The sequence below is a fragment of the Puntigrus tetrazona genome, chromosome 18 (assembly GCF_018831695.1).
Source record: "Puntigrus tetrazona isolate hp1 chromosome 18, ASM1883169v1, whole genome shotgun sequence".
In the NCBI taxonomy this organism is placed as follows: Eukaryota; Metazoa; Chordata; class Actinopteri; order Cypriniformes; family Cyprinidae; genus Puntigrus; species Puntigrus tetrazona.
In genome coordinates this window covers 8,131,153-8,142,350 of record NC_056716.1, presented here as the reverse complement: position 1 = coordinate 8,142,350, position 11,198 = coordinate 8,131,153, and the positions used below count along the sequence as shown (strand labels likewise).

The window sequence follows — 11,198 nt, the reverse complement described above, 5'->3', positions numbered from 1 at the left end:
ATTTATTTTATGTTACAGCAAAAATGTACCATTATAGCAAGACATATTTTATATTTTCATCTTATTTTGTCACTTTTATTACAATGTTTCTTATCAGAATGTACTCTGTACCTTGCCCATGATTCTCTGCATAAGTTCATGATGCCTATCCACAGCAATAATGAGAAAATTGATGGATTTATATATATGCGAAATATATATTTTTTTAATTTTGGGTGAAAATCATAAAAACACAATCCATGACTTGCTATTAATATTAAAAATTCAAATTACAATATTGGCTGAGAAATGTAATAAACTATTTGTGACTGGTTTATAAATATTAATAACTTGTAAAAGTGTGCATTAATGTAAAGTGATCATGTGTAAGCCATTTAATTTTGGGCTATTAATATTAGTAACCTGTGCAAGCAAACTTTAAATCTGCCGCTCAAATCGCATCTAGTCTTCGAGGGACCTCAGTCATCAGAGGTTGTGGATTATGTGTTGTTGTGTTGTTGTTTCTTCTTTCAGGGTGGGTTCTAGCTGAGGAAGAATGCGACCGCGTCTGCATTTGAAATGGCTGATCACAAAATGGCGGCAACAATGGAGGCGGATCGAAAAATGGCAGACATCCCGGCATTCTGTCATGTCACAGTTGCCTTCAAGGAGCCTAGCCAAGCCTGCGTCAACCATCACAAACCAAGTCAAGTCACAGTGGATCTTTGCAAGATCGTTTCAATCCACAGGTGATCTTCACAAGCCAAGTCAAGCCACTGTTGAGGTTCCTGAGCCAGGTCAATCCACAACATCTCCATAAGTTGCTTCGCCTTTTCATAAATTTACATGATTCGACCCATGTTGTTGCAGACCTGCACCAACCAAGTCAAACTAATCTTGATTCTCACCAGTCAGATTCATGTCACAGCTCGTCTGATCGTCCACTGCCGTGTCACATCTCGTCTGATCCTCCAGCGTCATGCTACGTCTCGTCTAATAATCCAGAGCCAAGGCACGAGATGGCCACCTTTTGCACATGACGACACCAGGGCAGTCTGAGGGTGTTCAAGGCTGGTAGCTAGTTTGGCAGACTCACCACTGATGTTTGTGCAATCAGCAGGCACTACCAGGGAGTCAGCACAGGCCATGCCAGAGGTGCCCTTATCCTCTGTCCTCCCTATCATGGCAGTGTGTGGGCTGTAGATTGAACTCCAGAGGCCTCATCTACCCATCTAAACCTGCTGAGCTGAGGCTATCGTCGACACCTTTACTGTCTTAGCCACAAGGCCTGTTGTAAAACTCTGTTGCAGTGCCATTCTCTGCACCGCCCTGGATAGTCTCTGCTCCACCCTGGAGAGTTTCAGCTCCGCATCCTCCACCCTGGAGGCCATTAGGTTCTGCCTGCTCTGCCCTGGAGGGCTTCTGCTCTGCCCTTGAGAGTCTCAGCTCGCTTGTTCTGCCCTGGTGACTCTCAGCTCCCTTATCATGGTCCAGTTCTGTCTCCGCTCCGTCTGCCAGCCTATTCCCGGTTAGGAGTGTGGGGGCTATGTTACGTTCACCAGATGAAATGCCCACAATCTCATCTGTGGGCACTTCACCCCGGACTCTCTGTGTTTCTCTGTTACTGTAAGGGCTTATTTTGATGTGTATGTGTTTTCCATTGTCTTGTCTTCTCTTCTTACTCTGTGCCCTTGTGTACTGACTATCTCCTCCCCCATTTGTCCCATTTGTGTTTCAGTCTTTGCTGCGTGATGAACCTAGTTCCACAAATCATTTCTCTCATCCCTAGTCTAATTTCCTGTATGTTATCTTGCCCGTTTAACGACTTTTGATGCGCTTTTGGATTTTTCTTGCCCTTTTTTGATTCTGTTTGCCAATCGCTCAACCCTTGCTTGCCTTGTGGACTATTCTTGTGTTTTTGCCTTTGCTTTAACCTGGTTTGCTACCCTGCTGGTTCTTGATCTTGCCTGCTTGTCAACCACGTACACTAATAAAAATCTGCAAATGGATCCACTTGTCCCAGACCCCTCAAGCAAAACAGAAATTAATTTATCTGAGTTTACCATTAATATAAAATTGAACCATCAACCATAAAATCCACTGTCTTTTGGATGAAGGAACCAGCAGTGCTAAAAACTCACAAGATATTTGAGCTCATTAAACAAGATCCTACACTTCAAATGTTTTGCAAAATAAAAAAAATAACAATATAATTTCATAAGATGTACTTTGAACTTGAAGGGTTAGGCTAGTTGCTCACCTAGAAATTACCTCTCATGACATTCCACATATGTAAGACCTTTGTTCATTTAAAATTTCACAAATTAAAGATATTTTTGATGACATCTGAGATCTTTCCATCCCTCCATAGGAAGCTATGCAGCTTACACATTCAAGGTCCAGAACTGTAGGAAAGACATCAGAGTAAACAATGTGACTCTAGTAGTTTAAACCTTCATTTTAAGTGACACTAGTGCTGTTTGCACAAAAATTATGTACTAAAATGTTAATGTGCAATCCAGTAGGAGAAGCACCACACTTTGGGTATTATTTAGCAAAAAAGTAATGTAAAGTAAGAAGGTCAGAGCTCTCGGATTTATCAAAAAATATCTTTTCCAAAAATGACTAAAGGTCTTATGGAATTTCATTTTTCGTAAGCTAACCTTTTAAAACCTCGTTGTACTCCATGCTGAGGGAATACAATAGTCCAAAGAGTACAATGAATGCATGTACAAGGTTTTCTGAGTTGTCAATCATCACCTCCTCTTCCAGGACACAGGAGACATTAAGCACACTTGACAGGGCTCTTGAAGTGCATCTGCTGCTGCTTACTATTCCAGTGTTCATTGCAGCTGTGTGCTTCTCCAAAGACTCTGTAAAAAACCCCACAAAAAAAATGTCAATATAAGTCTACCTATAACTTCAATAACTTGCGCAGTCTACGTTACACACAGTCACGTCACACATTACATCTAAGTTAATAGCTAATAGTATTTAACACTAATATGGAATAAAGAAATTAATTAAGAACTCTCACTGTGAAAATCGTAGTGGTTCTCTTCCAATATGTTTAAATCGAGTTTTACCTTTTATGGGCATTTTTACCTTTATAAAATAAAATATATATTTTTTCGTAATCGTCTTTTGAAACAAATTCTTAAATGTTAGCAGTCAATTAGAATTTGGGCTCTTACCAAGCAAATGATCAGTATTAACACAATTCATCTTTGCGATGTGTTTTGTTTGCGGAAACACATTTGAAGTGGGAAACGCGTTTAGAAGTATTTGACCTTGGACCAAAGTAAAACTGTTATAAGGGTCAAATGTTAGCCGAGATACAACTATTGTAAAATCTGTTATCCAAGGGTGCCAGAAAAAATCTAAATATTAAGAATATTGCCTTAATACCAGTAGTAATTAGTAATCGAAAAGTACTTTTTGCTATATTTACAGTAGCAAATGATCATTACTTAACACCCTAATGATTGAGAGAGATAGAGACAAGTCACTTTGACACAGTGTATTGCTGGATATTGCTACAAATATACCCATGAAAGTTTCGTGGCCCAGGCTCACATATACTGATACTACATGAAAATGACAAGGTCTCTAGTTTGGATAAGTGATATTTATGTTCCATCTGGTTTAAGGAGCATTCTGGTGTCAATGACTTCTAAGAATGCAGTGAAGGAAAGGAGCAGGAATCCTTTTCAGCAACTTTGAACTCAAAGCTCTGCGGGATGCCAGAATCCTGGAGCACCAAAGGGCCCAAAAATCTGGATTTTCCTCTGGGGAACTAATGTACTTAGTCCAAAGCACTCAATTAGAACAGTGCTTTAAAGTTTCACCGATGCACTTCAATCACCAGAATACAATCTTTTGGCAATTTTCTGAACACACAGAGTTCAAACACGATAAAAGAAGACTGAACTGTCTTGCGTGCAATCTTTTTATGTAAAAAAGATTTAAATTTTAATTTACAAGTAATACTTTCAAAGTGTACAGCATGTATTTTTTGTAAAGCTGTCTATTAGCTAGCAATTAGTACATTTGTTAAGTAGCCCCTCACTGCAGGACAAAAGATCCAGGGGCCAGGATCGGATGCACGTCTAGGGGGTGGGTTCGGTGATCAGGTATGGAGACGGGTAGGTTTGCAAGGTGGGAGGAGTTGGAACCTCGCCCCATGGATCTTGTGAGAACCACCTCAATTTTGTTGAAATTGTCAAACCTAGTTACTATTAGCCTTTTACTTTTTAGAGTGTAACATGTGAGTAACGGGAGACAGATGAGGATTTACCCTGTTATTTAAAAATGTCTGTGTAAAATCTAATATTGAATTTTATTACCTCTACATCATTCATTGGCATGAGCATCAGTTTTTTTTTGGTACTGCTATTATAATGCTGTTAATTGCCAGGATAGAATGATCAGTCTCATTTATTTTATATATATATATAACTCACTGTCAAATATGCATCCATGTAAATTTATTTGCAAACAACAGCAGCTGGGTGACTGCAGGCTCTCTTGCAATGTTCAAGTCTTGCAGTGTTCAAGAAAATTTCAGTATTAAGGTCCTGTTCTGGTTTCAGATCATCACAGAAAGACGCCTAATAATTGATGCATCCATGAATGAATATTACACTTTAACTAAAACTGATTTCACCCCCCTAAAGTGAACTTCTGTCAGGCGTGATGAATAAGAAATACATGCAAAATATGCAAAATGGTGGTACACAAGAACTGCAATTAAGAACCACTGGATTTTTTATGACGGGCACATGCCAAAACTTAGTACCTTGTCTCTGAATGGGTATATTAGGATGGGAGTTTTTAAGCTTTCTAAACCAGGAATCCTCAAATCTTGCCCTGGAAGGCCAATTCCCTGCAGAGTTTAGCTCTACCCCTTATAAAAAACACCTGAGCAAGCTATTCAAGATCTTAAGGATTACTAGGAAATCGCAAGCAGGTGAGCTTGATCAGGGTTTGAGCTAAACTCTGCAGGGCAGTGGCTCTCCAGGACTGGTTTTGAGGAGCACTGTCCTAAACCCTGTTGGGGTTAACCAATTCAGGAACCAGTTATTGTCTTAATACATTATATTTGATATTGTCGGATCGACTCATACATTGAAACCAAAATGACATTGACATTGAACTTCTGCAGCAGAGTTATGACTTTTATATACGTTATATATAGTCTCTTGTATGCCCCCTTTTAGCCAAGGCTCCAAAATCAACTGCTTCCACCATTGAAGAATCATTTGAAAAATTAACTTTTGTATTTGTCTAAACTCATTAGTTTAAAATAACTTTATGTTGCAACAGAAACTATTATTTGGCAGTTAAATCAAATGAACACACAATGAACACACATTCCCTTAAATGAAAAGCCCAAAGGATCCCAGCTAAAAGAGAGATGTTTCTAGAAGTTGTAGATCCTCTTCTTAATACTATTCAATTATTACTGTTAACATCTCTGTTAGAGTTACTAGACCTAGGTCTATTATCCTAGGACCTAGGACATCATCAACCACAACCTTCTGTTGGATAGTAATCCACTTGTAAATGATGTTTCCACTAATAGAATTGCTTTGGCATGTTTTTTTTTTTTTTTTACCATTATCAATTATTAAGAGTAAATTAAGTGGTTTTTGGTTTGGTATAGTGCCTCAGTTACCCTGTTTAGCATACAAACTCTGGATCAATCTCATGTTGGTCAGGAGATACACACTCTGTCAGTTTAAATGTAGATTTTAGCCTACCATACACAACACACTTTCACATTTCTATAATTCTATAATCCCTTAAGGTATTTTCAACTGGAACCAGGAACACTTTCCATAACACCTGCTGTACTTGTTACGTCATAAGAAAAATGAATCTATGCTTATATTAGTCTGTCTGTCACATCCTTATCCCGAGGTTACCAGATCCAGACCAGATGGTGGGCCTGAGCCATCCGGCCAGCTGTGAATGCATTGTAACAGAACAAGCTGGGATTGAAATGCAGTTTTATCAAGTAGGACGTTCATTGGGCTTAAGCACCGATAAGCCAGTTGTATACCACTGGCCACGTGGCAAACGTACTTCTCTTTAAGTCCAAACTGCTGGACAGACTACAGCTCAATGTATGTAGCAGCCTTTATGTCCAAGACATTCCCTAGGAACATCGACGCAACATTAATCCTTTAATCGTAACTACCCTGCTATTAAGGAGTCAGCAAATTAGGAGCTTGTTGGGGCAAAAACTTTCTACAAATTGTTTTGCTCCATCATGGCAACTGTCTAACACATTCATCTATAGTCGCAGATGGTCTCCTGGTCCTTTGAGGTTCTCATTCAGGCCCAAGTTAACACAGCGTGGAGGACGTGCATTTGTCAATGACCTGATCACAGATAAAATCCTCTTTATAATCACCAAAGTCACAAGACAAGGTTTTACATAAGACCAATTGCTTCAATCTGCTTACAAAGAACCACAGATTCGCCTTGGTCTTGCACCACATGCTGAAATGTCAAGTCATTTATTACTTTTAGTAAACTTTTAGTTTACTCAAATGAAGTAATCAAGGTTAAAGCCTTATATTGTCTTGAACATATCCACTCAAATGAAGCAGAGCATCATCACTGATGCCATCAGCAGTCAGATCCATTTTTAAACTGATTTAAAGATTTAAACCCAATCTAGTGCTTTGTGCACGACTGCGTGGAACGTCAAACACAGCAAGAAGTAAATACAGCTCCATCACCACGTTCCCTGTTTCCCTTTATTCCTTTTTGTTCTTTAGCCTGCTATCTCAATGAATCTAAAGAATAATCCATATTTATATACTCTTCAGGTCCATTATCCTTGGTGTGAGATGTAGTGTCATGGTAACACGGGTCACACTTTTATAATGTTTTATTCCTCATTGCATACAATTAATTTCTCTCGCGTTTCTCATTTTCCTCTCTAGGGTTCTCTATTCATCACACACACACACACACACACACACACACACACACACACACACACACTATAGAATCATTATAATTATATACTGTTTCAATTTAAAGGTTGCACACTCTGGAGATTGCATTTGTCTGTCACAAGTGTCACTGAGGCTCATTAAAAATAACCATTGCATTCTAAATAGTACATTTTAGAATGATTACTTTTTTGAATTAGTTATACTCAATAATATATGCAGGTGACGAATACACAAAGAGTCCAGATAAGAGACATTGCATGTTGTCTTGAACAGTGCTAGGACAACTTGACAGGAATTACAGATGTCTCAGATTCATAAATTAGTCAAAAGTTCACGTTTGCTTTTAGGATTTGACCATCCTTCTACTGCTCCTATCCACACTATAAGCATATTATATAAACAGACTTACAAAAAAAACTGTTAATTATATATTGGTAAAAATATATTGAGTATCGTTAATATATTACTTATATATATATATATATATATATATATATATATATATATATATATATATATATATATATATATATATATATATATAAAGTCAAAAAAACAAAAATTGCATTCTCAAAAAAGTAGGGAAACTGGAAACATTTTTGTCCTCCTTTTCTGATTTTGGTTCATAAATAGCTAATTGTATAAAACAAAATCATCTTTCAAAGGCTTTACATATCCATTTTATGAATACAATAGTCATTTAAGAAACTGTGATAGATTTTCTAAATATTATGATGTCCAGAAGACGCTGAATACAGAAATGATTTATACAAAGGGATATTCAGTTTTCACCATGTAGTAGATGTACAGTCATATCAGCGCCACCAAGTGTTACCTGATAGAACTTCAGGCCATTAAAACTGATTTATATTTACACCTCCATTTGTTTTGATTCAGCCATTAAAACTGATTTATTCATCTGTGTTATTTATATATATATATATATATATATATATATATATATATATATATATATATATATATATATATATATATATATATATATATATATATACAATTAGAGTGAAGCTACAGCTCTGGGTAAGTGTGCTTAAACTGACCAAACCAATGAAAACCAATTATTAACTCAATGCGAATAACATATTTTTAGATTTGTCATATTTTAGATTTGGAGCTTCTGCGCATTCTGTGGAGTTTGGGAGTAAGAATAACAGGAATATAATTTACCTTATATAAAAAAGTCTAGACTTTGGCATGCAAACATCTCTATGTGTTTAGGTGTGTGTGTGTGTGTGTGTGTGTGTGTGTGTGTGTGTGTGTGTGTGTGTGTGTGCAGGTTTCACTATACTCGTTAGGTCCAAAAATGTCCTCACTAAAAGTGAAAGCTGTTGACGGGTGAGCCTGACCTTAAAAGGTCTTTGCTATTTAAATCTAGAGTTTTGCGTGTCTTTTTGGGTTATGCTTAAGGGTAGCAGCTGGGTTACAGAAAATATCCTGATATAAAAAAGTAAGCATATGAGATGTCCTAACTATTATAGTGAAACATACGTGTGTGTGAGTGTGACTTGAGTGAGTGAGAGAGAGAGAGAGATAGAGAGAGATGGCGCTGTGTTCAGTGCTCTCACAGCCACAGTGCGAGGAAACTTCGCCAAGCAACTTCAATGAGACTTTCTGCTCTCTGTGAGGATGTGACTCCAAACGGTTGCTCGGCGCGTTTTTCTAGTTTGTTGCACGGACACGCAAACCTAAACTCCGCCGGAGCGAGTAAGTTTGTGGAGCGAGCGAGTTTTTCAGCGGGATCGATGGCGCTGCATCTGTGAGAAAACGCACAAAGAATGTTACCGGATTTGAAATCGCGCTGCTTGTGATTCTGAAGCCGTTACGCATGGAACTATGAACGATCCGGAGCTCACGCCGATCTCCAAGGCGCAGCAGCGAATGGCTTCGGCTTTACCCGGGGAAGAGAGCCCTCTGTCCGGCAGCGTGTGCAGACCCGAGCGCAACGGGATCTTCTTCATTCACTGCTTCATCTGTGGGAGCGGAGTAACCCCGGGGAAAGAGCTGAGCCTACAGGTAAAATACCAACGAGAAAAGGATGGCCCGTTTTTCCCTTTCCTGCAAGGCCAGGACCCTGCTCCCGGCGCTCCGGAGATCGGTCCGGATGGGGACGCTCTGGTGTGCGCGGTGTGCCACTGCTTCCTGCGCGAACAGTGGAACTCGTTCGAGCGCAACAGGACGCCGATCGAGAAGCGCATGTACTGGCTCAAGAGACCATACCAGTGCGACCTACGGAACATTACATACGATCTGGAGAGGAGAATGAGCGTTGGCAACTACGACGCCAACGACTCGGACATTTCCTCATTCTCTGACAATGACCTGTCCGAGCAGGACTTGGACCTGTCAGCGTGTGTAATGAATAGCAATAACGTCACGGGTTTCCGTGCGTCCAATAAAGCGCCGAGAGAAGGCGGCAGAAAAAACCCAGTGAGCGTTAAGAGCAGTCCAGAGTCAGCGCGATATCCGACCGGAGTTTACACAGGTCAGGACGCACTGAAATCAGATCGGCGTGCGACTAAAATCGTCAATCACACATCGCATTCATCCGTGTCCGCGGCTCTCCAGCAGTTTGACACTCTGTCAGTGCGCGCACCGCTGCAGGAAAACGGCATCATTACGTGCGATAAGCAGTGGATACATGCGTCCACCGGTGATTCGGACGCGCCTGACAGCTGCGATGTCAACATCACCAGCGATGACGAGGGAGAGCACGCAGCATCATCTCACTTGGAGACAGAGAGGAGCCAAGCAGCCAAATGTCGCTCCAGTTTTTCTTCCGATGAATGTGCCTGTTATATTTGTGGAAGCAGGCTTCCATCAGGAGGCCGCTTCAGGGTGTTTGTGCAAAAGCAGGAGAGAGCATCCAGCGAACCATTCTTCCCTTTTTTGTGGCTCCATACCCCTCCACCTGGTGCGGTGCCCCTCAGCCTGGGTGGATACACTCTGGTGTGTACCACTTGCCACTCCTCCCTCATGCAGCAGTGGCAAGGGTTCGAGCTAGCGGAGGTTCCTGTTCTCCAGCGGCTCTACGTGGTGCCCCTCAACGCGGGCGCTGCAACCCCTCTTTCTCCACCTGCCAAGAATGAACGCGGGGATGGACTACCAAAAATCCATCCGCTCCCCTCCGTGCCACAGAATCGCAGGGAGGCCTGCTACCTGTGTGGAGAGGACTGCGCTCAAGAGGTCAGGACGGCATACATCCATGTTGGTGCAAGTAAAGCCCGCAATGCGATGTATTTTCCATTCATAAATTTGCTACCATGCCCTCCAAATGCTCAGAGAATGCGGAATGGAAGGGTACACTGCTGTGTCGCATGTCACAGCATCTTGGAAGGGATCTGGGCAGAGTACTGCCTCTGTCTGAGTGAGGAGCTCATTACTTCCGTCACCACGTTCCTTGAGAGATACCACCTGGCCATGGGAAGGGGAGGAGTCTTGATATCCCCCCCCAGAGGACCCCTGTCGACCCCTTCTCAGACCGCCACGACAACCGCAAGCCACACCTCCATCTGTTACTTGTGTGGGGAGGAGCTGTCAGGAGGAACCGAGTATCAACTTCACGTTAACCCTCCAGGGCGTTGTGGGGAGAGAGAACCCTTTTTTCCCTTTCTAACTGTCCACCCTCCCGCTCCCCGTGCCCGCCCTGCTGATGCCACGGGCCTTGTGTCAGCTTGTGCCCTGTGCTATCATGACCTACTGGGCCAGTGGACCCAACATGAGAGTCAGGGCTCAGAATCAGGCCCGTCCAGCAGCCCCTGGGCACGACAGTATAACTGCAACACTTTCATCTGCTTCTTCTGCAGGAAAGAGAAGAAGAGACCTCTCGGACTGAAGGCAGTGCGTGTTGACCGCTTGCCTGTTTTCCTCTATGCTCCAAGGGTCAGCCAGACCCTGGTAATTGACAATGGCAAACAGTTAACAATTGGCTCCTGTGTGGAATGTAAGTCCATGGTGCTGGCTGGGCAGAACATGAAGCCAGCTAGTGGAATCGCACAAAACAAGGTAAGAACATTATAGGCCAGTCTGCTTTCCATTATAATCTTCAGACTCTTAGTCCAGGCAGTTACAAACAATTTTACATGTTTAGAAAATCATTATAACATCAGATTTTTTTTTTCAACCGCTAGAGGGTCTTTCAGAGTCTTCTGGGGTCTCAGTTAGTACAGTTTATAAGGCAGCTTTGGCTGGAGCTGTTTCTGGGCCAGCATGCAAAAGTTCATCCGATGC

At 41.4% G+C, this 11,198-nt stretch overlaps 1 protein-coding gene across 2 annotated transcripts in view; it reads left to right on the top strand.

The window, feature by feature from the left end:
- The first annotated feature begins 8,531 nt into the window (after positions 1-8,531).
- Positions 8,532-11,198, top strand: part of gse1b (Gse1 coiled-coil protein b) — a 128,115-nt gene continuing 125,448 nt past the window's right edge. Inside the window, exon 1 of one of the 2 annotated variants that reach the window (XM_043264617.1) lies at positions 8,532-10,973. In XM_043264617.1, the coding sequence (XP_043120552.1) occupies positions 8,805-10,973 (2,169 nt within the window). In that variant the 5' untranslated portion in view covers positions 8,532-8,804. The remainder of the gene's footprint in view (positions 10,974-11,198) is intronic. The other variant, XM_043264619.1, reaches the window with a different exon arrangement.